This window comes from Thalassophryne amazonica, chromosome 8 (genome assembly GCF_902500255.1).
Source record: "Thalassophryne amazonica chromosome 8, fThaAma1.1, whole genome shotgun sequence".
In the NCBI taxonomy this organism is placed as follows: domain Eukaryota; kingdom Metazoa; phylum Chordata; class Actinopteri; order Batrachoidiformes; family Batrachoididae; genus Thalassophryne; species Thalassophryne amazonica.
In genome coordinates, this window is record NC_047110.1 from 98,474,098 (window position 1) to 98,498,807 (window position 24,710).

At 41.1% G+C, this 24,710-nt stretch overlaps 2 protein-coding genes across 3 annotated transcripts in view; one reads left to right on the plus strand and one right to left on the minus strand.

Moving 5' to 3' along the window:
• zgc:110789 (Xan_ur_permease domain-containing protein) overlaps positions 1-16,181 on the plus strand; it is a 40,280-nt gene extending 24,099 nt beyond the window's left edge. The window contains exons 5-12 of the mRNA XM_034177069.1: positions 806-987; positions 3,566-3,686; positions 9,037-9,193; positions 9,325-9,578; positions 10,436-10,600; positions 10,692-10,800; positions 10,910-11,005; positions 15,811-16,181. Coding sequence (XP_034032960.1) covers positions 806-987; positions 3,566-3,686; positions 9,037-9,193; positions 9,325-9,578; positions 10,436-10,600; positions 10,692-10,800; positions 10,910-11,005; positions 15,811-16,076 — 1,350 coding nt within the window. The 3' untranslated portion in view covers positions 16,077-16,181. The remainder of the gene's footprint in view (positions 1-805; positions 988-3,565; positions 3,687-9,036; positions 9,194-9,324; positions 9,579-10,435; positions 10,601-10,691; positions 10,801-10,909; positions 11,006-15,810) is intronic.
• Positions 16,182-18,983: 2,802 nt separating this feature from the next.
• On the minus strand, positions 18,984-23,576 carry LOC117515155 (protein FAM180A-like). 2 transcript variants are annotated; one of them, XM_034175636.1, is made up of 3 exons: positions 23,400-23,576; positions 19,571-19,668; positions 18,984-19,490 (listed from the first exon to the last, which is right to left on the minus strand). In XM_034175636.1, the coding sequence occupies exons 1-3, from the start codon at positions 23,473-23,475 to the stop codon at positions 19,158-19,160; spliced, it is 507 nt and encodes a 168-aa protein (XP_034031527.1). In that variant the 5' UTR covers positions 23,476-23,576; the 3' UTR covers positions 18,984-19,157. The 2 variants fall into 2 exon arrangements, with proteins under 2 accessions (XP_034031527.1, XP_034031526.1); XM_034175635.1 differs by lacking the exon at positions 23,400-23,576 and having other exon boundaries at positions 19,571-20,024.
• Between the last annotated feature and the right edge of the window lie 1,134 nt (positions 23,577-24,710).

The window sequence follows — 24,710 nt, forward strand, 5'->3', positions numbered from 1 at the left end:
GATGAGTTTCTTTTTGCTGGAGTTCCACAATGGTACCGCATATTAAAGATGGAGTATCAATATGGCTTTTGTAAAGGTAGCTTCATCTAGGTAGTGGAAACTCCTAATAAGTCCCATCATCTGATTTGCCTTTGTAACCTTTATAATAATGTGTTCTGCAAAGGTTAAATGCTCATCCACCATGACTCCCAGGTCCTTCTCTTTGTTGCCTTGATTGAATGGTGACTATAATTTGGGATTCCCCCCTGAGTCATGAGAGTAGGGACCAGGTTGAGGTAAAGAGAGGTGTAGGTATGCACTGGAGAGAAGGGGAATGAAGTCAGCAGGAGAAAGCAAACATGGCCAAATGGTGCAGTTGCAAGGAGCAGAAATGGTGAAGGTGGTTCAGTTTGTATATTTGGTGTCAAATGTTCAAAGTAACACAGAGTGTGGTAGAAGAATGAAGGCAGAAGGTGAAGAAGAGAGTGTAACCAGGTTGGAAAAGAGTGGCAGGAGTGATCTGCAATAGAAATGTGTATGTATGAGTGAGGGAAGCAAGACTGAGATGTTTCCGAGGATGGAGCCACCAGGCAGGAAGAGAAGAAGGAGATCACAGAGGAGGTTCATGGCTGTGATGAGGGAGGACATGTAGTTGATGTGACTAAAGAAGATAGAGAGGTCAGGATTAGATGGAACCAGATGATCTGCTGTGGTGACGCCCTAACAGGAGCAACCAGGAGAAGAAATCAGTCTTTCTTTGTCATACACCATTCCTTCTGAATGAGTGATATCACATTATTATCTCTGTACTTCTGTCTGTCTTTAGCTCCAGGGATCCATCATGGTTGGCTCAGTCTTCCAAATATTTGTTGGTTTCTCCGGTCTCATTGGTCTCTTCATGCGCTTCATTGGACCGCTGACTATCGCCCCCACCATCTCCCTGATTGGACTCTCGCTCTTTGAATCAGCTGGAACCAGCGCTGGCAACCACTGGGCTATCGCTGTCATGTGGGTAATAAAAACATCTGTTCAGGCCTTTTCTCGAATTACTCACTCACACTCCCTCACTCATCTTCAACCACTTACTCCAATTAAGGGTCACGGGGGGGCTGGAGCCTATCCCAGCAGTCATAGGGCATGAGGCGGGATACACACTGGACAGGACACCAATCTGTCGCAGGGCCACATACAGACAAACAAACACATTCACAGCCGTACTCACACCTATGGACTATTTCAAGTTTCCAAGCCACCTAACCTGCATGTCTTTGGACGTGGGAGGAAGCCGGAACACCCAGAGGGAACTTGCACAAACACAGGGAGAACATGCAAACTCCACACAGAAAGGCCACAGGTGGGAATCGATCCCATGACCTTGTTGCTGTGAGGCAACAGTGTTAACCACTAAGCCACCGTGCTATTACAGAATTACAGACAAACCAAACATCTGTCAACCCTTAGTGGTTTTTAAGTCACACAAAGCTAATGAAGTCAGTCTGCTGTGGGTGATGCTCAGCTTTAAGCTAAAAAAAAAAAAAAAAGACTTACACTCGATTCTTTCACAACACTCACAATTTGGAGTGAGTTTATTCAGTGCTGTCCTCACTTAATGAAAGAAGAACTTTAACAGCATTCAACACGTGAAAGCGTAGGTCATTGTTTAACAGCTGAACCTGGCCTGGATGCTTCTTTGTTGTCTAATTTTAGACCGATTTCAAAGCTTCCTATTGTTTCTAAAATTTTGGAAAAAGTAGTGGCCTCACAGCTACAATCTTTTTTAAACACACAACATTTTTGAAGTATTTCAGTCAGGTTTTAAAACATTTCATAGTACTGAGTCTGCGCTTTTGAGAGTTTTTATTAATATTTTAATAACTGCTGACTCTGGGGATTCTGTCTTGTTATACTTTTAGATTTAACAGTGGCTTTTGACACAGTGGCTCATAATATTTTAATATCTCACGTAGAACATATGTTGGCATTAGAGATATTGCCTTGGAGTGGTTCAAGTCATATTTGGCTGACAGAGGTTTTTCTGTTGCTGTTGGTAATTTTTGTTCATAATCTGCCTTTCTCCCATGTGCTGCACCACAAGGATCCATTCTTGGGCCCCTTCTTTTTAGTATTTATTTACTTCCCTTCGGCTCTATTATCAAAAAACACAATGTGCCATTTCATTTTTATGCAGATGACTGTCAGATTTACTTACCACTGAAACGTAATAACCCAAACTACTTTAGACCTCTGTTAGAATGTCTTAAGGACATCAGAGCATGGCTGGCCCTGAATTTCTTGGATTTTAATGAAAATAAAACAGAGGTCATTATATTTGGGCCAAGTGGGCCAGGTATTTTACCATTTGACCTGGGGCCCCGCAAATCCTGTGTCAAACCAGTTGTAACCAACCTTGGAATAAAAATTGATTCAGCTCTTAAAATGTACAAGCAGATAAATACAGTGGTGAGAAATGACTTCTTTATGTTGATATTGACCAGGCTTTGCTATCATGTTTACAAATGGCCCAGAACGCTGCTGCTCGTCTCCTGACAGGAACATGTAGATGTGAGCACATTACCCCTGCTCTTGCCTCTCTGCACTGGTTGCCTGTCTATTTTAGAATTAATTTTAAAATTTTATTGTTTACTTTTAAAGTTTATTTTTTACTTTTAAAGCTGACCAGTTACTTCTTGCTGCCCTCAAGTTGAGACTCGAGACTGAAACACCGGGGTGACCGAGCTTTTGCTGTGGTGGCCCCCAAACTATGGAATGAGTTGCCATTGGATGTTAGGCTGGCTCCTTCATTAGAGGCTTTTAAGTCTCACTTAAAAACACATCTTTTCTCTAAGGCATTTTAAAATTGTTCATGTTCTAGCCAGTGTTAGTCATGTTGGTCACTTTTTATTTTTTTACTTATTTTTTGTTTTATCTATGTTGTATTTTATTAATGTCTTATTTGGAAAGCACTTTGTTAACTTTGTTCTTTTAAAGTGCTCTATAAATAAAGCTGGATTGGATATTGTTATGTACGTATGTTTTGTCCATGTCAAATTGAACCCAATAATGCAGGCAGAATCAAGACATGTAAACTCAACACAGAAAGGACACAGGGGGGAACGGGTAGTGACAAAGGCTAGTATTTTGTAATGGGAGAGACGCTTTTGTGCTGTATCATCATCAGCAAGTGCCTTAAAAGGTTTGTGTCATACGTTTCTGTCCTTTTTCTTTTGAACTTTTTACCTCTTCATTTCTGTAACTTAGCATATTAGTAGTCATAGTAGTAGTAATTAATAGTAGCAGCTGTCTCTTGTTCACGCAACTTTAGTCGCACCCTAACAGGTCTCTGGAATCTGGGATAGGTGGGAGGTGATACCTTTGTTGGTGAAGATGAAGTTTTCATTTCAGTCTCTGAATCAAACCCGCCCTGGGGCAGTAATCAGTTCATATTGTATATAACACAGGTGGAACAATACATCATGTATCATGATAATCGTATTGCGGAGCCTATATCGATACCATTATAAGTCATGCCACAACATGGAAGCACTATGTTTATTCAGTGAAATATTTGTTTCCTTGTCTCACACAGGACCACAGCACTCATCATCCTGTTCTCTCAGTACCTTCGTCACATTGCGATTCCATTCCCTACATACAGCAAGGACAGAAAACTGCACACTGTACCCATCTACGTCTTCCAGATTCTCCCTGTATGTATAAATCATGTTGTCGTTGTTGAACGTAAAAACAGACTTGAGCATTTCACAGCATTTCTGTGTTTGGACTGTGCAGCTATTTATACTGGACATTATTTCATCAACATAGTGCTTTTGGATGTTGATGGGCTGTGTTAATGAAATGTGGAGCACAGGGGAGGCTAACTGTGGATGATGCTAAAGTGAAGCTAACAGCTATCCTAACGTTTATTTGTGATGCTAACAGTTACTACAGTTCCGCAACAGAAATGAAACAAAGACAAGACTGGACATCACAAAGTTCTTGTCTGCTATCCTGTATAAGGAATTATCACAATTTTTGCTGTGTTTACCTTTTTAGGTGAAAACTGATGATTGTAAAAGGACACAGTGGGCCTCCTTTAAATAACTGCATTATGTCAGTGATTTTGATTCATTGTTTTGATCCTTTTAAACTTTCAGTTGCCTCTGTCTTCATTCACACAATGGTTGTGACTTTATTCTGATTCTGATACTGAAATATTTGTGCAACATTTTTGTGGGTTTTACAGCACATTGTTTAGTTGAGTTGCGTAACTTCATTCAGTTCCTTAGTAATGAGGTAACAAGAGAACTTGGCCCTCGGAGAACTCAGCCTGGGTTAAACCATGGCCTGGGTTAGGGTTCTAGTTTGGGTAGGTTTAGCCCCCCAGGCCCAGTTCACACCTGGGGCCAAGTTTGCATCAGGCCAACTTCTCCTTTATCCAACCATGATGTTGTATGGCTGGGGGGCCTGGCTGCCTTTTTGTTTCTGTCTTTTGTTTTTCCTTCCAGGTGGCTTGCATTTGGGACTGAGTGGCTGTGTTGCTGAGGTTATCAGGACCTCACCCTGATCACCTGCGGCTCGTCAGGACTCACAGCTGAGGTGCATCTATATGGATTGGAACATGGTGGCATTTAAGACTGGAGTATACAGTGTGTATTTGCCAGAGACTCGACCTTGTGACCAGACGGGTGAGATCGTCGTCTCGGGAGCCATCATATCATCAGTGGATGCAGAGAACGTCCAGGGTTTGATGCACGGTCTGTGAAAGAGGAGGGGGTGAGGTCTCACGCTCGTCAGCACACTTCCTGAGGTACGTTAGATTTTGTGACTAACATTTATACAGTCAGTAAATGTGGTGTCCCTCACACCTTTTTATATTGAGCTGTATGTTAGTCATGTATCGGCTTCCACTGCACTGGAGTTTTGTGAACTGGATGTTCCATGCCTGCAGGTTGGGAAGCTGATTAGTAATCAAGCCAGGAAGTGTTTGCTGTTTGTACACCTTTAAGTGTTCTCTCTGTGTGTAGAGTGTGGACTCACATAATGGTTCCTTCTTTCACAGACTCGGTTTGTTGCGGTCACCTGGGGGGTGTCGGCGGGGTCCTTGGGTCCGAACAGCTTCTGGCTCCGGACCGTTAGCGCTGCTGGGAGCGCACCACGCCAGACCGCACTTTCTTTTGTTATTTTTTGTATCACTGTTATGTATTAAATTCAGTTAGCCTTTGTACCGTGCTCTGCTTATTTCATACTGGGTCCTTCAAACGCTGGTCGGTTCTCCGAGCTGCGTCCGACACATAACAGTAGTCTCTGGCCAAACATCACGGACCCAGCGGTAGCAGAGACGGTAACGCGCCGGCAAGGCGGCAGCAGATGCTGATTCGTGCTCTCTTGCAGCCGTGTTCCTGTGTGTGCCTTATCCGTGGGTCGTGGTGGAGTGTGACTGGCGACGGCTTCGCGTCGCACTTCGACCGGATAAGAGGTTTGAACGGGAGCTGCAGGAGTGAGTCTGTAATGGGTGAACGCGCACGGCGGAGCTCTGTGGCACGGGTCGCGGTGCTTCCTGTGTTACAGTCGTAGCCCCGTTTCCCCGGGTAATGATAGCTACTGCGTCTGTTGTGTCAGCTCCGGTGTTATTTAGTTGAATCACATTTTTGGTTGTGTGCTGCTCACAGAAAGGCAGCATGAGTTTGTTTTCTCAGTTACCAAAGGGGTTTTTTTATTTTTAGCACTTTGGCTCCCTCTTTTGGTGACTGAGTCACATTACCGTCAAGCTCTTAAGTTGGAACAGGTGTGTTCCATTTGTTGGAGCTTGACGGTATAAATCACTTATTTGTTTTGTGTTAGTTCATTTTGTGTGGGTGTTTTTTGAGTTGGTTTTTGTGTGGGATTTTATTTTTTGTTTTTCACTATTTAGTGTCTGGGGTCGTGACCCTGCAGTTCTGCCAAAAAAAAAAAAAAAAAAAAAAAAAAAGACCCGAGCAACCTTATGTCAGTCTGTTAGTCTTTCTTTTTATGTTTTTTTTTTCAGTTTCACCTCCCAGGGTTTGATGGGATGGTCCCCTGGGGGGTCATGGGGGGGGGGGGTATTTGGGTTGTTGTTTTTTCTTTCTTTTTTTTTTTTGTTTTGTTTTTTGTTATGCCCTCTCTTCTCCTCTGACTCCAGCCGTGTGAGCCGTAGTGTCGGCGTTGCTGGAGTGGTGCAGTCAGGTTGTGCTGGGCGTTTCCCAGGTAACCTCTGCACCCGGGAGGGGAGGGGGCGGTTTGGGGTATTTTCTTTTTGTTCCCTCTCTTCTCCTCTGGCTCCAGCCGTGTGAGCCGTAGTGTCGGCGTTGCTGGAGTGGTGCAGTGTGGTTATGCTGGGCGTTTCCCAGGTAACCTCTGCACCTGGGGGGGGGGGGTGTTTTCCCCCCAGTTTCCGCCCTCAGGGTTTGACTGTGGTGTCCTCTGGGGGGGAAAGGGCTGTGGGTCCATCTAGCCATAGACGGCCGGGGCTGGGTCCGTTGGTCGTGAGGGGAGGCGTCTCCTGGGGTTGACGAGTGGTCCTCTGGGAGGCGCTGGGAGTCCCTGTGGGTGACGTTGGATCCCAGAGGGACCTCGGCTGTGGTTATTACTCCTGGAGCTGGCGGGAAGTCCTCTGGGGGGTGTTGGTCCCTACATGTCGTTTGGGGGGGGGGGGGGGGTGTTTTAGCGCTTTTATTTGTAAGCTTAAGTTTGGGGTTTTTCTTTTCTCCTCATCCCAGGGTTTGATGGGACGGTCCCCTGGGGAAGGGGGGTGTTTTGGTTGTTTGTGTTTGTCTTTTTTGTTTTATGACTAAAGACCGAACATGGTTGGATAAAGGCTGACCGCACAGGTTTAAGAACTCCTGGCCACACCTGTGCTAAGTGACTGACTGAAACAAAGGCAAGGATGCAGCCAGAGGAGAGGACATCAACCATTCTGTTGGAAGACGAATGCAGATGTGGTTTCCAGCCATGGTCCCTGGAGGGGGGTGTTTCTCCTGGGCCAGGTTTGTGTGGTCGCCGGGAGGCTTCCCGTGAGGGTGGGGTACTGTTGTATGGCTGGGGGGCCTGGCTGCCTTTTTGTTTCTGTCTTTTGTTTTTCCTTCCAGGTGGCTTGCATTTGGGACTGAGTGGCTGTGTTGCTGAGGTTATCAGGACCTCACCCTGATCACCTGCGGCTCGTCAGGACTCACAGCTGAGGTGCATCTATATGGATTGGAACATGGTGGCATTTAAGACTGGAGTATACAGTGTGTATTTGCCAGAGACTCGACCTTGTGACCAGACGGGTGAGATCGTCATCTCGGGAGCCATCTCATCATCAGTGGATGCAGAGAACGTCCAGGGTTTGATGCACGGTCTGTGAAAGAGGAGGGGGTGAGGTCTCACGCTCGTCAGCACACTTCCTGAGGTACGTTAGATTTTGTGACTAACATTTATACAGTCAGTAAATGTGGTGTCCCTCACACCTTTTTATATTGAGCTGTATGTTAGTCATGTATCGGCTTCCACTGCAGTGGAGTTTTGTGAACTGGATGTTCCATGCCTGCAGGTTGGGAAGCTGATTAGTAATCAAGCCAGGAAGTGTTTGCTGTTTGTACACCTTTAAGTGTTCTCTCTGTGTGTAGAGTGTGGACTCACATAATGGTTCCTTCTTTCACAGACTCGGTTTGTTGCGGTCACCTGGGGGGTGTCGGCGGGGTCCTTGGGTCCGAACAGCTTCTGGCTCCGGACCGTTAGCGCTGCTGGGAGCGCACCACGCCAGACCGCACTTTCTTTTGTTATTTTTTGTATCACTGTTATGTATTAAATTCAGTTAGCCTTTGTACCGTGCTCTGCTTATTTCATACTGGGTCCTTCAAACGCTGGTCGGTTCTCCGAGCTGCGTCCGACACATAACACATGATGGGGGCTGGAGCTACTCTTTGCTGACTGGTTCCATGAATAATGATGTCTGCTCAAGTCTATTGCCACGTTTCATTCATCTTGGCAATTGTGACATGGAATGTGTTCCAGTTTCCACACAATGTTGTAAGTTGGAGAATAAGATGGACGCCTCCAAGATTTTGGAGCATGGAGTGCTACCAAAACATGCAACCCACCCGAGACCTCATGGAAGAGTACAGATGGTGCAGAAGTTACATTAGTGATTTAACTCAATGCTCAGTTTGAAGCACAGTGTAGCCAGTTGTTGTTGGCAATATCTACTGAGTTAGCCAATATTAGCAACACCAGTTAACACACTATATGGTATTTTACACACACACACACACACACACACACACACACACACACACACACACACACACACACACACACACACACACACACACACACACACACACACACACACACACACACACACACACACACACACACACACACACACAAAAATACTGTAGGAACATGTTCAGAGACAGCACTAGGACAGGACTCTATGCAGAGTTGATTAAACTCTTCACAAAAAGACAAGTGTTAAAAAACAGCAAAATCTACTGTGTTCACTACTATGGATATATGGAGCAGGCAACTTGGATTGTGAATTCAGGGTATGTAGGATTTGAACAACTTGGAATTCTTACTTCAAGGGGCATTGCTGGGGAACATAACTAGCAAAATTCTGATCTTGTACAACTGGAACAAACCATTATTTTCATTTCTGTTCTGCACTTAGTAGTAACCATATTTAGCCTCACCTGTGGAAAGTGTCAGCTGCAGTTAGGTTGATCTGTGGTTCCTGTTTTCTTTCATTCATCTCATCAATTGTGAAATGTGTGATGCGGATGTAAGTATATTCAACAAAAATAGCCATATGATCCAAACCCAGAAATCTTATAATTTCCAGAAAATTCTCCTGTTTTCATCTCTGCAAAATTTGTTTTTTCCCATACAGGTTTTTGTTGGTTTGTTAGAAGGACTACACAAAATCCAATACAATATACTTGTAAAACCATATAAAAATGTTGAGCTTAGTTTAGTTTTAGGATGACAAAAAGCTGAAACATTTCTTGGGACCCATCCATATGAGGGATTTGTTGTTTTCAATTAATACATCCTCAGGTTCTTCTTGGGATTACTCTGTCTTGGCTTGTGTGCTACATTTTGACAAGGTACAACGTACTTCCATCTGATCCAGACCGGTATGGCTACCTGGCTCGCACCGATCTAAAGGGAGATGTTATTGTCCAAGCTCCATGGATCAGTTTTCCATATCCAGGTAAGAGAAAAATTAGAAAAAGCATTTACAGAAAAAACAGCAATAAAGAAAACCTTTATTTACCCTGGTTAGTGAAAACCTGTGGCTTGATCATGTGACATGCCTAATATTTAGTTTGAATTCCAAACTAGGCCAATGGGGAATGCCCACCGTCAGCCTGGCAGGTGTGGTTGGCATCTTAGCTGGTGTGATTTCATCCATGATAGAATCAGTGGGGGACTACCACGCCTGTGCCAGGCTGTCTGGGGCTCCTCCTCCCCCCAAGCACGCTATCAACAGGGGTATTGGTATCGAGGGATTTGGCTGCCTGCTGGCTGGAGCCTGGGGAACAGGAAATGGTACTACATCATACAGTGAGAACGTTGGAGCACTGGGTATTACAAAGGTGAGATGAACTTTTATAGTTTGACATGAAAAGAATTTTCTTTTTCACCATTTTAATTTTGTTCCATAGTATTCAAACAAATCCTACATCATCAATAGGATTAAAATTCACATTTTTGGAAATAATTCAGAATTTTGAGCCAAATGGGTAAAACCAGCAGCATGATGCCATGACGCACTGGAAAGCTCAGTTTCCCAGCTTGACGTTTGAGAGTGAAAGAGCGCAGATGTGCTACACTACACTGGAACTGAAGCAACATGGATGTAAAATGGAAAATGAAATTATTATAAACAGTTAATAAACACAGGCCAGGAAGAAGTCCAGAAAAAACTACACATATTTTACAGGAAAGTTTTGCTGGACACTCACACAGGTCTGTTGTGTCAGATGTCAATATTAATGTTACGTACATTTTTCCTTCATTTGTCAAAATGCGTCAGTAGGGAGATGAACATTTTACTATTGCTTTATTAAAATTTTTCTGTTATAAGTTGGAAATTCCAAATTCCTTCTTTGCAATGAATGCAGCATGAACTTTGACACACTTGCACTTCATCGATATCGTCCAAAAAAAACTCACACAGCTAAGTCACTATACTTGCCACAAAATAAACACTTTAATAGCAGGAATTTTGCGATATACAACAGAAAAAAAGAGATATCTTACGAAAACTGCATTTCAACAGACAGAAAATTTTTCCAATTTTGTATAAAATCAAACCGGTATACACCTTTAAGAAGGCATAAATGGCATCTGGAGATAATTTGTTTATACATTTTTTTCTTTAGTTGTATCTTGAAAACTATAATGATGCTCTTGACTGTAAAAGCGGGCGGTGTTTCGTGTCTTTTTGCAGGTTGGAAGTCGTACGGTGATTGTAGCCAGCGGAGTGTTGATGATTTCCATGGGTGTGTTTGGTAAAATAAGTGCTATATTCACAACAATCCCATCACCTGTGATCGGGGGGATGTTCTTGGTTATATTCGGTGTCATTTCTGCAGCAGGAGTGTCCAACCTGCAGGTACACGCCCCACTGTTGGTATGTAATTTTTTAAATAATATATTTTTTGAAGATACTTTAAGCATTTTTTTTGTCTTGTGCATCTTCATAGTATGCTGACATGAATTCAGCCAGAAACATCTTTATTTTTGGCTTCTCCATGTTCTGTGGTTTGGTCATTCCTAACTGGATATTAAAGAACCCCACAGCTATAGCTACAGGTACATCATCAGAAGCTCCTTACAGTATAATAAGAAACACAACAGTCCGTGTGTGTTCCATTAATCTGCATTCTAAGTTTCTTAAGTGCTTTTCTTGCGGTGCGTTCAGGTGTGGAAGAACTTAACCAGGTGCTGCAGGTACTTCTGACAACCAGCATGTTTGTCGGAGGATTCTTTGGTTTTATCCTGGACAACACTATCCCAGGTACAGCCCATTTAAAATTATTTATATTAGTTAGTTATTAGGATGGTGTAGCAGGACTCTACTTTTATGATTTTTCTACAGAGTTGTGTTGCTCTTGCTTTTTCATTTCGAGGTGTATTTTTTATCTTCTGTGAAAAATGTTTGAAGGATATTTGTAGTAGATTGATATCATTTGAAATGCATCAATTCCAGTATCCATTCCAGCTCTGACAAATTCTGCTTCCATTCAAAAATGGTGAAAACAGGGTTAACTATTTACATCTACGTATATATATATATATATATATATATATATATATATATATATATATATATTCTTTTAAATATTAACTGCACATTCACTAGTAAACTATTTATATTAGTCTGTAAAATACAATATTCAATTTCAATTCAATTCAATTTAATCATCTTATAATGTGCCAAATCACAACAAAAGCCGTCTCAAGGCGGCTCACACAGAACAATTCAATATAAAAATTAAATAAATAATTAAAAATGAATAAAGAATTTAAATGCATAATTAAAAATAGAAGTAAAAAGTAAAACAGATAAAAACTATTCATAAGAAAGAGAATAAAAATGGGTTTTAAGTCTTGACTTAAAAATGTCCACGGACTCAGACTGCCTCACGGTCGCAGAAGGTGGGTGCGTGATGAGAAAAAGCTCTTTGACCTGCAGACTTCTTTATTAATATTAAATACAAGTGTACAATATAGTATTAACTATCAAGAATATCAAGTATCAAATACTACATAGTATATTTAGTATTCATAGCATTTGCAAAATATATGCAATAAAACATGATCCATACAAATCTGAGATAAAGACAAATCTACAGCTAGTTAATTAAGCTTGTACTAGTTGATTTGGAGTTGTTCAGTGTTGTTATATCTTGTTTCTATTATTAATAATGGTGAGAATAGTGCTTGCTGTTACATGTTCACAGAATCTGTGCCATGTGACCGCCGGTCACTTTGTCCAGTAGATGTCAGGAGTGTCTCCTGAGCGGTTGGCTGGGGGAGACTTGTTTAAATGTCTCGATTTTGACACTGAAAAAAAAGAGGCTTCATCCTGCCATAGCCGATATACTGTTCTGTTCCTTTTTGCCTCGGTCAGCTCTGCCTTTATTGTCAGTGGGATCGATGTGCTGTGGGTCGGTGTCTCTGGCTCCAGTATAAGGTGCTGCTCGTGCTGGCTCATAATACTCAGGCTCAGAGAATGCAAGATTTAAAGGACTTTGAGATCAATCAATCAATCAATCAATTTTTTTTATATAGCGCCAAATCACAACAAACAGTTGCCCCAAGGCGCTTTATATTGTAAGGCAAGGCCATACAATAATTATGTAAAACCCCAACAGTCAAAACGACCCCCTGTGAGCAAGCACTTGGCTACAGTGGGAAGGAAAAACTCCCTTTTAACAGGAAGAAACCTCCAGCAGAACCAGGCTCAGGGAGGGGCAGTCTTCTGCTGGGACAGGTTGGGGCTGAGGGAGAGAACCAGGAAAAAGACATGCTGTGGAGGGGAGCAGAGATCAGTCACTAATGATTAAATGCAGAGTGGTGCATACAGAGCAAAAAGAGAAAGAAACAGTGCATCATGGGAACCCCCCAGCAGTCTACGTCTATAGCAGCATAACTAAGGGATGGTTCAGGGTCACCTGATCCAGCCCTAACTATAAGCTTTAGCAAAAAGGAAAGTTTTAAGCCTAATCTTAAAAGTAGAGAGGGTGTCTGTCTCCCTGATCTGAATTGGGAGCTGGTTCCACAGGAGAGGAGCCTGAAAGCTGAAGGCTCTGCCTCCCATTCTACTCTTACAAACCCTAGGAACTACAAGTAAGCCTGCAGTCTGAGAGCGAAGCGCTCTATTGGGGTGATATGGTACTATGAGGTCCCTAAGATAAGATGGGACCTGATTATTCAAAACCTTATAAGTAAGAAGAAGAATTTTAAATTCTATTCTAGAATTAACAGGAAGCCAATGAAGAGAGGCCAATATGGGTGAGATATGCTCTCTCCTTCTAGTCCCCGTTAGTACTCTAGCTGCAGCATTTTGAATTAACTGAAGGCTTTTCAGGGAACTTTTAGGACAACCTGATAATAATGAATTACAATAGTCCAGCCTAGAGGAAATAAATGCATGAATTAGTTTTTCAGCATCACTCTGAGACAAGACCTTTCTAATTTTAGAGATATTGCGCAAATGCAAAAAAGCAGTCCTACATATTTGTTTAATATGCGCTTTGAATGACATATCCTGATCAAAAATTACTCCAAGATTTCTCACAGTATTACTAGAGGTCAGGGTAATGCCATCCAGAGTAAGGATCTGGTTAGACACCATGTTTCTAAGATTTGTGGGGCCAAGTACAATAACTTCAGTTTTATCTGAGTTTAAAAGCAGGAAGTTAGAGGTCATCCATGTCTTTATCTCTGTAAGACAATCCTGCAGTTTAGCTAATTGGTCTGTGTCCTCTGGCTTCATGGATAGATAAAGCTGAGTATCATCTGCGTAACAATGAAAATTTAAGCAATTCCGTCTAATAATACTGCCTAAGTGAAGCATGTATAAAGTGAATAAAATTGGTCCTAGCACAGAACCTTGTGGAACTCCATAATTAACCTTAGTCTGTGAAGAAGATTCCCCATTTACATGAACAAATTGTAATCTATTAGACAAATATGATTCAAACCACCGCAGCGCAGTGCCTTTAATACCTATGGCATGCTCTAATCTCTGTAATAAAATTTTATGGTCAACAGTATCAAAAGCAGCACTGAGGTCTAACAGAACAAGCACAGAGATGAGTCCACTGTCTGAGGCCATAAGAAGATCATTTGTAACCTTCACTAATGCTGTTTTAGTACTATGATGAATTCTAAAACCTGACTGAAACTCTTCAAATAGACCATTCCTCTGCAGATGATCAGTTAGCTGTTTTACAACTACCCATTCAAGAATTTTTGAGAGAAAAGGAAGGTTGGAGATTGGCCTATAATTAGCTAAGATAGCTGGGTCAAGTGACGGCTTTTTAAGTAATGGTTTAATTACTGCCACCTTAAAAGCCTGTGGTACATAGCCAACTAATAAAGACAGATTGATCATATTTAAGATCGAAGCATTAATTAATGGTAGGGCTTCCTTGAGCAGCCTGGTAGGAATGGGGTCTAATATACATGTTGATGGTTTGGAGGAAGTAACTAATGAAAATAACTCAGACAGGAAGATCAGTGCTAGGCTGCCTGTTTAGTCAGACTAATTAGCTTCTGACATGCACTCTTTCATTTTCTTTCCTAACAAAGCCACACTTTTGTTCACTCAGGCCCATATTTTAAACTGTTGCCACATTGGCATGTGAGCTAGCGCAGATCCTGCTCACACACATGATTTCGGTGGAGGAACATTGGTACACTTATCATATAATATGTCTGGTGGCCTTTACACATTCAACACACTTTTAAAGGTGTTTGCACCCTTAGATACTGATTTTAAATGAGATTTGATTAGATAGAACTTTATTGATTCCTTAGGAAGACTCCCTCAGGGAAATGGAGGTTACAGCAGGATTGTATAGCAGCACACAGGGTAAGAAGCACACAGAGTTAGAGTTGGGCGGATCAATCCTAATATCGATACCAACACAGGTATTGATATTGAACCATCCCTGCGTAAAACGATCGATACTCAAGCTTTTTTTCTCTCCCGCACGCACTGACTGCTGCGCACACAGAATAATCAAAGTCTGCTCTCTGTAAGAGCAGCGCTGTGCTGTATCACACAGCACGGAGCAGCGCACCCTTGTATTGTGGTTTGTCAGCCCTCTATCTACCTCAGGAGATTTTGATTTAAGTTGTGTTGAGTGATATTTTTTTAAACAAAAATGTTGATTGTGATAAAGTATTTTGTTGTCACGTACAATGTTTGGCGAAATTCTATCCTAGGTCTTTTGGATCGTTTGGCTCTATGAAGCTTAAATATGACAAAGTATTTATATCGGTATCGATGTCGGCGATACTGGGGCTGTATTTACTTGGTATCGAATCAATACCAAAATTCCTGGTATCGCCCACCTCTACACAGAGTATCAAAAGTGAAAGTAAAAAAGTTTGCAAATATACATATAAATACACGAATAGACAGACATACTGATTAATACTGGTTTACTGGCTATTACCGTTCCTTTCCTTCCCGTCCTGTCTTCCTGTCACTCCTCCTCCCCCTGAGTGAGGAGTTGTAGACTCAAGGGTATTTTTAAAAGGGTACTTTTTAAAGGGTATTTTTCAAAATTCCCAAATCTGTTTGAGGTTGTTATACATAAATACACATGAACTCAGTTTTCTGTAGCCCTGGTAGAGGGTAGAAGAATTAGCTGTGTACTCAGTATAACACGGGGAAAAACATAAAAAATGTTTCACATCATCTTTACTTCAGAGCTGGTTTTAAATTACCATAACGTTTGTTATAAAAATGTCTGCTCAGTGTTAAATGATCACAGTATAACAAAAACACTCATTTAATCAATGCCTTCATCATGGCTAATTGCTTTGCCGGTTTTTAGTCCTCCACTAGGGGGAGCTCAAGATTTTTACCATGTTCGTCCTTCAATAAGAAAGTATACTAGTCCAGGTCTTATTTCTCAGACCGTAAGACCCACAGATACCAAACCTGAGTGATTTGTAGATACTTGTGCTAATGCTATATATTCGAGTGCTAATGCTACGTATATATTCGTACAGTTAGAAAGCTAAAACCATAAACAGTAACATATATATATATATATATGTTCATTAATTTGCGTATACCAGGATCAAAGCAAGAACGAGGCATCCTAGCCTGGAATAAAGCTCATGAGGACGACTCGAGCAACACAGCAGAGAGTGGAGCAGTCTACCACCTACCCTTTGGGATCAGTTCTTACTCCATGTCATCCTGGTTCCAGTACTTACCTTTCTGCTCTCCTGGTGTGTCTACTTCTCCGGAAAAAAGTGGTGCAGACATCAATACTGTGTACCCCGAGCAGCCACTGGGGCATCCGGAACCCTCACAGATAGTCGTCGGAGTTGGTCTGTGAGGTGTCTTATCTCCACTCTGCCATTTTGGGGATTCACAAAACATCACTGTCAACGGCAGCTAACTTCTTCTGTCCATTACTGTTGATGTACTGTTGACAACATGGCGAAAAATAATTTACGTTCTTTGGAATTACAGTTTAAATTTACATCTCATGTAGAATTGATTGCTGCAGTACGACGGAGTTTTAGGGCCACATAGAACCTCTTTTTTTTCTTTTTTTTTTGGACTTCAAGAATAAAGTAATATTACAAGAAAAAAGTCGTAACATTATGAGAATAAAGTCGTAATTTTACGAGAAAACAGTTGTAATATTACAAGAAAAAAGTTGAAATATTATATTATGACTTTATTCTCGTAAAATTACGAATTTATTCTCGTAAAATTACGACTTTATTCTCATAAAATTACGCCTTTATTCTCGTAATATTACGACTTTTTTCTTAAAGTCTTAAAAAAAAATAAAAAAAATTCAAGTGGTCCTAAAATGCCATTGTACTGCAAGGCTGAGACAAATATATGTAATATTTGTATATCATAGCACATCATTTTTGAGCATTAACATTCACCTTTGGTTGGATTAGTTTATTTTCTAGTCAATAGCAGCACAAGACCAATGGGACACCCGTGTAGCTAACTTCGGGACACAAGGACAGGACATAAATTTGGGTGGATGCCAAATGGGACAAAGTGTGGTTCCATAGGATGTGAAGACAGTAACAGCACCAGCACATTCTCTTTACCTGACCTGTTCTTATCAGCCATATAGGGACGTGCCACATTAGTATTTTAGCAACAGATTTTTGGGGCAGCTTTAATTCATATAAATTTAATTTGCTGTGGTCATTAGACTTGTACAAGGATATGAAATGTCTTGGCAATTTAAACAGACATTTTCCAATGAAATACAAATTCGTGCAAAGGGTCATACATTTGCAAGCTGTTGTGCAGGGTTTGATTTTTACTCTTATATCTGCAAGTCTCATGCTAAACTTTATTAAATTAAAACTCAACTTCCAGCCAGAATTCCATGTCAGGAGTCTGGTTAAGTTTTGTTGAGGACTTCAGGACAAATGCGAAATAATAAAATTTTGTATAAGCCCATGTTTCCAGCTGGATAAAATATTCACCAAACATTTGTAAACCAAGACTTAATAACACAAAAGAACATTTCCTTCTTAGAAGTTACTGTTGGCCTATATAAGTAGTGAATTCACTAGTTAACAGGCCACATTTAGTCACCACAATCACCAGCCTAGTTAGCATTGCTAGTTAGCAAGTAGCTAGCTTCAGTAAGCTCACTGCGCTGGTTTGTGGGCAAATGTTTTTTGCTAAAAGTATAATGTCATGCTGGTAGTGACTTTGGTTGATAAAAAACATTTTCCTTAGAAATGCACCGAACAATATTTATGTTGATTAGCCTCACACTGACAACACAACAGTACCCAAAAAAGTAATAACATTTTTTTTTATTATGTTGCACTTCAAAAAGCTTTAAAAAGTGCTTTCACATAAGTGCAATGAAAGCACATTAAAACCAGAATGTCAGACCTCCTTTGCAACTGAATAAAATAGCATAGAACTAAATGGGGCACCACAGTCTTGTTTGAACCCTCATCATTGATACCTTGATATTGCGGGATTTGACCACGTACCCAAGAAATTTTGCTGAGTAAAATTTACTCTGCTGGGATAGCATTTGATCCCAGTCCAAACAGAGTCAGAGCTAAATCAATGTGAAATCAACTCTTATTGGAGTAACACCACTTGCATTGACCAGACGGTGTCGCAGACCGAACGGTCTCCCGTCCACCCTGCCGTCACTGTGCATACGTCATCAGCCACGGTTCACTGATTATCACCTCGTTTCTGCTTAAAACTGAGCTCTAGTCATCATCTATCTCAGCGACAGATATCTGAAGCTTTTATACAACAATCCTGTCCGCATACATTTACCATTATTCCATAATAACAGAGGGAGGAAGCGATCAGAGCAAGCTGAGCTACAGAGCTACACGAGCTGCTAGCTGATGCGTTCACTGCGCGTAGGCCATTTCAAAGCATCACTGATTCAAACCTCGTTTCTGCTTAAAACTGACTTTAGAATGATTCAAGAGGTTTTCCCTTGTCATCTGATGGTTAATAATCCCATTAATCTATTTGATCGCTCAGACGGGCGGCTGGGCTCCGGAATGACACATGCACAGTGGAGGCAGGGTGGAGCAATGTTTGGGGGGGGACGTTCAGTCTGCGACAACTGTCAAGCTGATTTCACTCTATGACAGAGTGTAATTTACTCTATTTAGACTGGGATCAAATAAATCAAATCTTTGATCGAAAGATCAAAATTTCCTGTGTACAGGGACCTCTGCTGCCGTTGTGCAATATATACACAGCATAACTTCACATGGATAAATGGTGTAGTGTTTTGTTTTCGGCTGCCATCATTGAAGCCGAAGCAGTCGCGATTGAATTCAATCCAATGAGTCAGTTTTTTGAGTGATACACTCAAAAAACTGACTCATTGGATGAACTCAATTCAATTATGGGCAAGATTTCCATTTAATAAATAGATGTAGTCCCAACTAAATTAAATTAAATTATCTTGCATGGATGTGGTTTATTTGAGTTGGGACTACATATATTTATTAGATGGAAATCCTGCTCATAATTGAATTGAGTTCATCCAATGCATCACTTTTTTGAGCAGGTATCGCTATGTGACATTGGCATAAAATAATATGAAATATTAAGATTTTGTAAAATTCAGCCTAGGGACAGCTATGACATTTTGGCCATGTGACCAGTTTCTCTGTGTATGACCCAACATGCAGGTTCTTCAGTTTTGAGGAACCCTGTCTGATGGAAGTCCCAGAGGATGCCCACTTTTCACCAGGCTGCAGCAGATAGAGATTATTTTCAATATGTGGGGATGGACCAGTTGTCTGCCGTTTCAGCAGTTTCCATCCAGGATCAGTGTTTGGGACAACAGGTTCTCAAAAATCTCTAAATGGGACTTTTCTCTCAAGATCTTCATAGCCAACCACCACATGAAACACAAATCAGCGCAGCCGTTGTAGAGTCAGTGTCCCGTTATTCCTGTTAAATCTTGCTTGATGACTTTGTACAAGGTAACAAACGACTCTGCCCAAACATCTCTTTGGTACTCAGTGGACGAGTTGACCATCTGATGGGCGGCGTAAATCATAGTCAACAGAATGCGCTCAAAGTTTTCTTGATCCAGCCGACAATGATAATGTGAAAGTTCAGACGTTACCCTGAGAATGTCTGTTAGCTTCCTCGGAATGATCTCCTCACAGATGACCTCCAGTTTCCTCGTCTTTCTCAGCGACATCAACTCTGCGTCTTTGACTAAAAACTCTCCACTCGTATCGAAACGCGCAGCCAGCAGGATCTGTTCAGTAAAAGGAAATGGTTACTCTATTAAATCCAAGGTCTTTCACACCATAGTCAATTAATAATAAATTTTATCACCTCAAAAAATAGATGAACATCATCAAAGGAGTTGTGGAAGGTGGGGTTCAGGCCAGAAGCAACATCTCTCCTTATTCTGCTCGCAGCCGGAAACAGAACTGGATGTAATGATGACAACATGAACTGTGGTGTGAATGTAAAAAGTCCACCAGAAAAAAAAAGACACGTAACCCACATGTCCATTTAACTTCACTTATGCTTATTTAGCATTTCATAATTGTAGCATAAAAAGTGAAAACTGTGGCGTTACTATGGCACAATTGTGTGATCACGTCATTTAAAAAAAAAGTCAAAATATTGTGTAAATGCATGGGAAAGTGTGTCCAAACGTTTGACTTGCAGTGTGTATAGGGGAACTTTTCAGAACCAGCAAACAGTACTGTTTGATGAAATAAGCACTGACCTTTAGAAAGTCTACATTTTAACATAGTATCTCATCATCTGTATATTAAAAACTAAGTGGCCTCTGCGTGCGTGTGTGTGTGATGTGCATGTGTACCTTCGATCACGGACAAACCAAGGAGAGCTGACATTTGCCACTTGGAATGTTTACGTATTTTGGGACAAGGATGAACGGTGCAAAAATGTAAAGTTGATAGGACTAATATTTTTGGAGAAACTACAAACAATAAACATTGATAATTAGATTCTGGACTCACACGCCATTCCAGCAGGGGGTGGTAAGTCACCATTAATCAGTCCCTAGTAACCAGACAAGCTCTGAACAAAAGTAATCATCTCAGCCTTACCAGTTGTAAACCATGACATCAACTAAATGTACCAAATAATAAATACAATTATTAACAAAAACTTTCTCATTCAAATTTCCTGCACTTTCAGTTAAAATCATGATAGAAACTTTGTCTAATTTATTACCATTCTTGAAAAAATGTCAGCTACCTATTTTATAAACACTAACCAATCTAAAGCCCATGGATCCCCACCGCCAACACGCTAGTTTGTTTATTCTGGGTAATTTTATAAACCCCCATTCCATATGAGCTCTGATGTTTATTTTTGCTTGCAGAAATAGAAAATATTAAATGGTTTGAGCTTCTTTCCCTGGTACATGTGAGCCCCAGATTCCGCGGGCCTTCACCAGGACTAATGTAGTCAATCATCCGCTGTGTGCACTGTGCATTTTAATCTCCAGAGGCTCTGACCAATCACATGACTTCTATCTGCAGTGATGAGACAACCACAAACTTCAAAGGCAGCAGAGAAATCAAAGGTGGAGCAACACATGGATTATACAGGTCCAGATGATTTCAGCATGCGAGTATGTGCTTAGTTAGCATTCCTACACCTCATCGTGCAGACAGCTACGCATGTTCAACCACAACAAATCTATACCAGTCACACAGCGTGTTTTACAATCAGACCACGAGGTGTTCATGGACCTGCACAGAAACACCATATTTGTTCTACTCAAAAAGTCACTAGTCGTCCAGAAACAAGTCTTCATTCCATGATTTTATATAAAACAGGAAACACTATAAAACATGTAAATATATAGGTTAACCAGTTTGTTAATTCTGGTGTTTCATAAAAAACAAACACAAAAAAGAAAATAAATAAATAAATCAATTCTGCCTGTAATCAGTTTATCCTTAATTAAAACACAACTCTTCCATCCATTCATTTCCAATACCTGCTTACTCCAGTTGAGGGTCACGGGGGCAGAAGCCTATCCCAGCAGATGTGATGTGAGGCACGGTCCACCCTGGACAGGACACCAGTCTGTCGCAGGGCCACATATAGTCAAACAAACACATTCACACCTACAGACAATTTAAAGTTTCCCGTCCACCTAACACACGTTTTTGGATGTGGGAGGAAGCTGAAGCACCGAGAGAGAGAGAACTCACGTAAACACGACCAGAACATGCAAACTCCACACAGAAAGGCTCCAGGTGGGAATTGAACCCATGACTTTTTTTTTTGCTGTCAGGCCACAACCATTCCACCAGGTGTAATTAATATGGCCTCCAAACTGTCTGTTAAACAGTTATGACCTAGTTGACCTTTCAAGGCCACCCATCAAAAATGGTCATGTGACCAAAGTAAAGTTGATACATGACATCATATTAGTGCAACCACAGGCGTATCAGTGACCAGTTCCTCAAGATAGTCATTCTAAATATTCCATATGCGCATGCTGGCCAGAAATTGCGACCTTGACTGTAAAAAATTGACTGTGTAAAAAATTAGGTTGTTAATTGTATGAATGTATATCTTTTAATGTTTTCTTCACTCTGTGCTGGAGAAAGGACATGACTTATGGAAACCACCAAGAATCAAAAGGGCCGAGTCTTCTCTTCTTCAACTTGTCCATGTGTCAATGGCTCAGTCAATAAGTGATGACGGTTTAAGAGACTTTCCCAGGATCCAATAATCCATCTAATTCAGACATAAAGTTAATGGTTCCTTTAATGCAAGTCAAAGTGGGTTTGCATTAATACTCAGTACTGATAAAAGGGAACTTAAGAACAATTTATCCTCACAAAACCTGACCCATAAAACACTTTATCCCCCAATGGGTTGACTTTTGTCATGGGGTTAGCCTGTCATTGTCCAGAACCCATAACCTCCACCAGCTGACTGAGGCCTGCAGAGGTTATGTGCACACGTCGGTGTGCAAGCTGCCTCAAAAAGACAGAGACGTGTTGATTCAGTGTTGGGAGTGAGCTACATTTGTGTCAGAATGTTTTCTTTGACCTTATTCATTACAAACTTGCCTTATGACATCACAAAGACGCACTTCTGGGTTTGTGTTGACATATGTGATCTTTTGTCAATAGTGTGATATTCTGCATGCATATCAGCGCACACAGGCCGGGTGCAGAAAAAGTCACAATTCAGTCTGTTCATCTGTTAGTGGACGTCGCAAAAACACATCACACCACTGGTGCAGGTATACGCACTCTATCAGTGCCTTTTTATAATGGAGGTGGGTGTTAATGAAAAACCATCCGATCGTGAGACTGTTCATCTTGATCCTCCAGCTGGCAGTGAGAGATACATGAGAAATCACTTCTAACAGGACCTTGACTTTGAAAATTTTTTCCAAGGTAAAAATTTGTTGAATTGGAAACTAGTGTTGGCGAAGGACTGCGTTGTACGAGTGCGGTGCTCTAGTTACTGATTTAAATGAAGGCCAAGACTTACTCCGTTACTTGGAAATGTTCATGTATCTATTCCCTGACTTGTTTAAATAAAAACTGTCTGTAAAACTGATATTTGGTCCAAACAATTATGCTTATACTCTATTTACATTCTCCAATTACGTATGACCTCTAAAAACGAGGCACGGTGTCAAAATAGTTGTGCTCAAACCTGTAGCATCAATGATTTTCTTTTTTTTTTCTGCTTTATTTAATAACCAGTAGCAGACAAAGAAACCATGTTTTAAAATCCATCAGACACATGGAGTTCCTCAACTTCAGCAGCACGTCTGGAGAGCAGAGTGCATTTAATTCACTTCATGTCCATCACATTCCTCCGTCATGTCAGGTCTGGGTCACAGCCACGGTTCTGCCATTAGAAACAGGTGCAACAACGTGTGAACCCGGTGAGACCGAAGGGGAAATGTGCTGCAGTTTCTAATCAGTAGTAGTATTATTACATGGCATTCATCCTGTTATGTTCTATTCAGTTTAAAGAAAATGTGCTGCACTGAAGAAAAACAAGCAAAATTCTGAAACTTCAGTTACGGTAGCAAAGTGAATCCTTTCAAATTTTAAAGATTAAAAAGAAAAACCTTTGCACACCAACAATTTGAGAAACTTTTTGCATAAAAAAAGAACAGAATCTGTGGTCACATTCTCACCTTTTCTGCGACACTGTGCGATACCTGTGTTGATGCAGCAGTAAAGAAGAACCACGACCAGCCTCCAGAACGTCATGGTGCAAAAACATCACACTCACTGCAGCTCCATGTGCCGTTTTATTCCTCTGCTCACTGTGCAGTGTGTGCACGCCCACTCTGTCCTCAAGGCTCTTTGCTCTTCCCCTCCACCTCTCTCTCTCTCTCTCTGCTTAAACTCACTCCATTTTCATGTGTTCATCTGGTAGTCACTGGGTTCAGAGCCCATCTGTCTCTCTCTCTCGCGGGACTGATTTGCATAAAACTTGTGGATGACAGTCAACCCAAGAATTCCCCTGAAGCCTTTTGGCAAAAGGTCAATCACTGTGGCCAGAGGTCAAATTTAAGGTTTTGCTCTTTGATTTGCACCAAACCTGCTCCACGTGTGGAGGTCGGTTCTGGAATTGCCCAGTAAAGTTACATTTGTTTTGTTGACCTCTTTCTTCCAGGGACATTTTGGTGATTTCTACAAAACTTGGTGTGTCAATGAAGGTTGCGCCCTGAAAAAAAAATTCATTTTGGGAAAGTTCGAAGTCAATTCATTTGAATTTCAACCCCGTCTTAGAAACCAATTTTAAAATTTGTGGTCAAAAATAATACAGAGATACTTAGGCTATGCCTCCTAAAATAGATAAAAAAAAAGTCTGAGGTCTCACACATGAGTGATAACAATTATGCAATAGTTGTGTTGTTGCAGATATGCAAAATGTGCAAAAACCCTGCGCGTCAGTGAAGGACCTGTGGACAAGATAGCTCAAAAAATGGCTTGATGGGTTTCCTTCAAACATAGTGGAATATTACTTGAATAGATATCTAGAGGTTTAGTGTAGTTTAGTCAAAGGTCATGGTGAAGGAAAACATGCCCCCCCCCCCCCACACACACACAAAAAAAACCCACTTTTTTTTTTTTTTTTGCATATCTCAACCAAAAAGCTTTAATGGACGATGTACAGACTGCCATGCTGTTCAGCATATAAGGGACAGGTAAAGGACTTTTTAAACATGTTCAAAACTTTCAGAAGCTCCTGGCTGCCACACACTGGGCTCAAGGTGGGCCAGAGCAGGAATGATGCAACTCTGACCAATTTTCACATACATGAGATTAGAAGATAAACAGCGCGAAACTTCCAGGCTAGCAGGAGAATTTCTGCTTGAAGTGTCAGTTAGAAAATTGCATGCGTGAAACTGCAACAATTTCTAACTGTAAAAGATTAAAAACAAGTCTTGTGCCTTTAATAACACTACTGGTGTAAATTTATTCCCCTCTTGGTTTTT

Coding starts and splice junctions, on each gene's coding strand:
- LOC117515155 (XM_034175635.1), bottom strand. CDS start 19,753: ATGGACATGTGGGTTACGTGTCTTTTTTTTTCTGGTGGACTTTTTACA. Junction 19,491..19,570: donor ATGTTCATCTATTTTTTGAG/GTGATAAAATTT, acceptor TTTACTGAACAG/ATCCTGCTGGCTGCGCGTTT.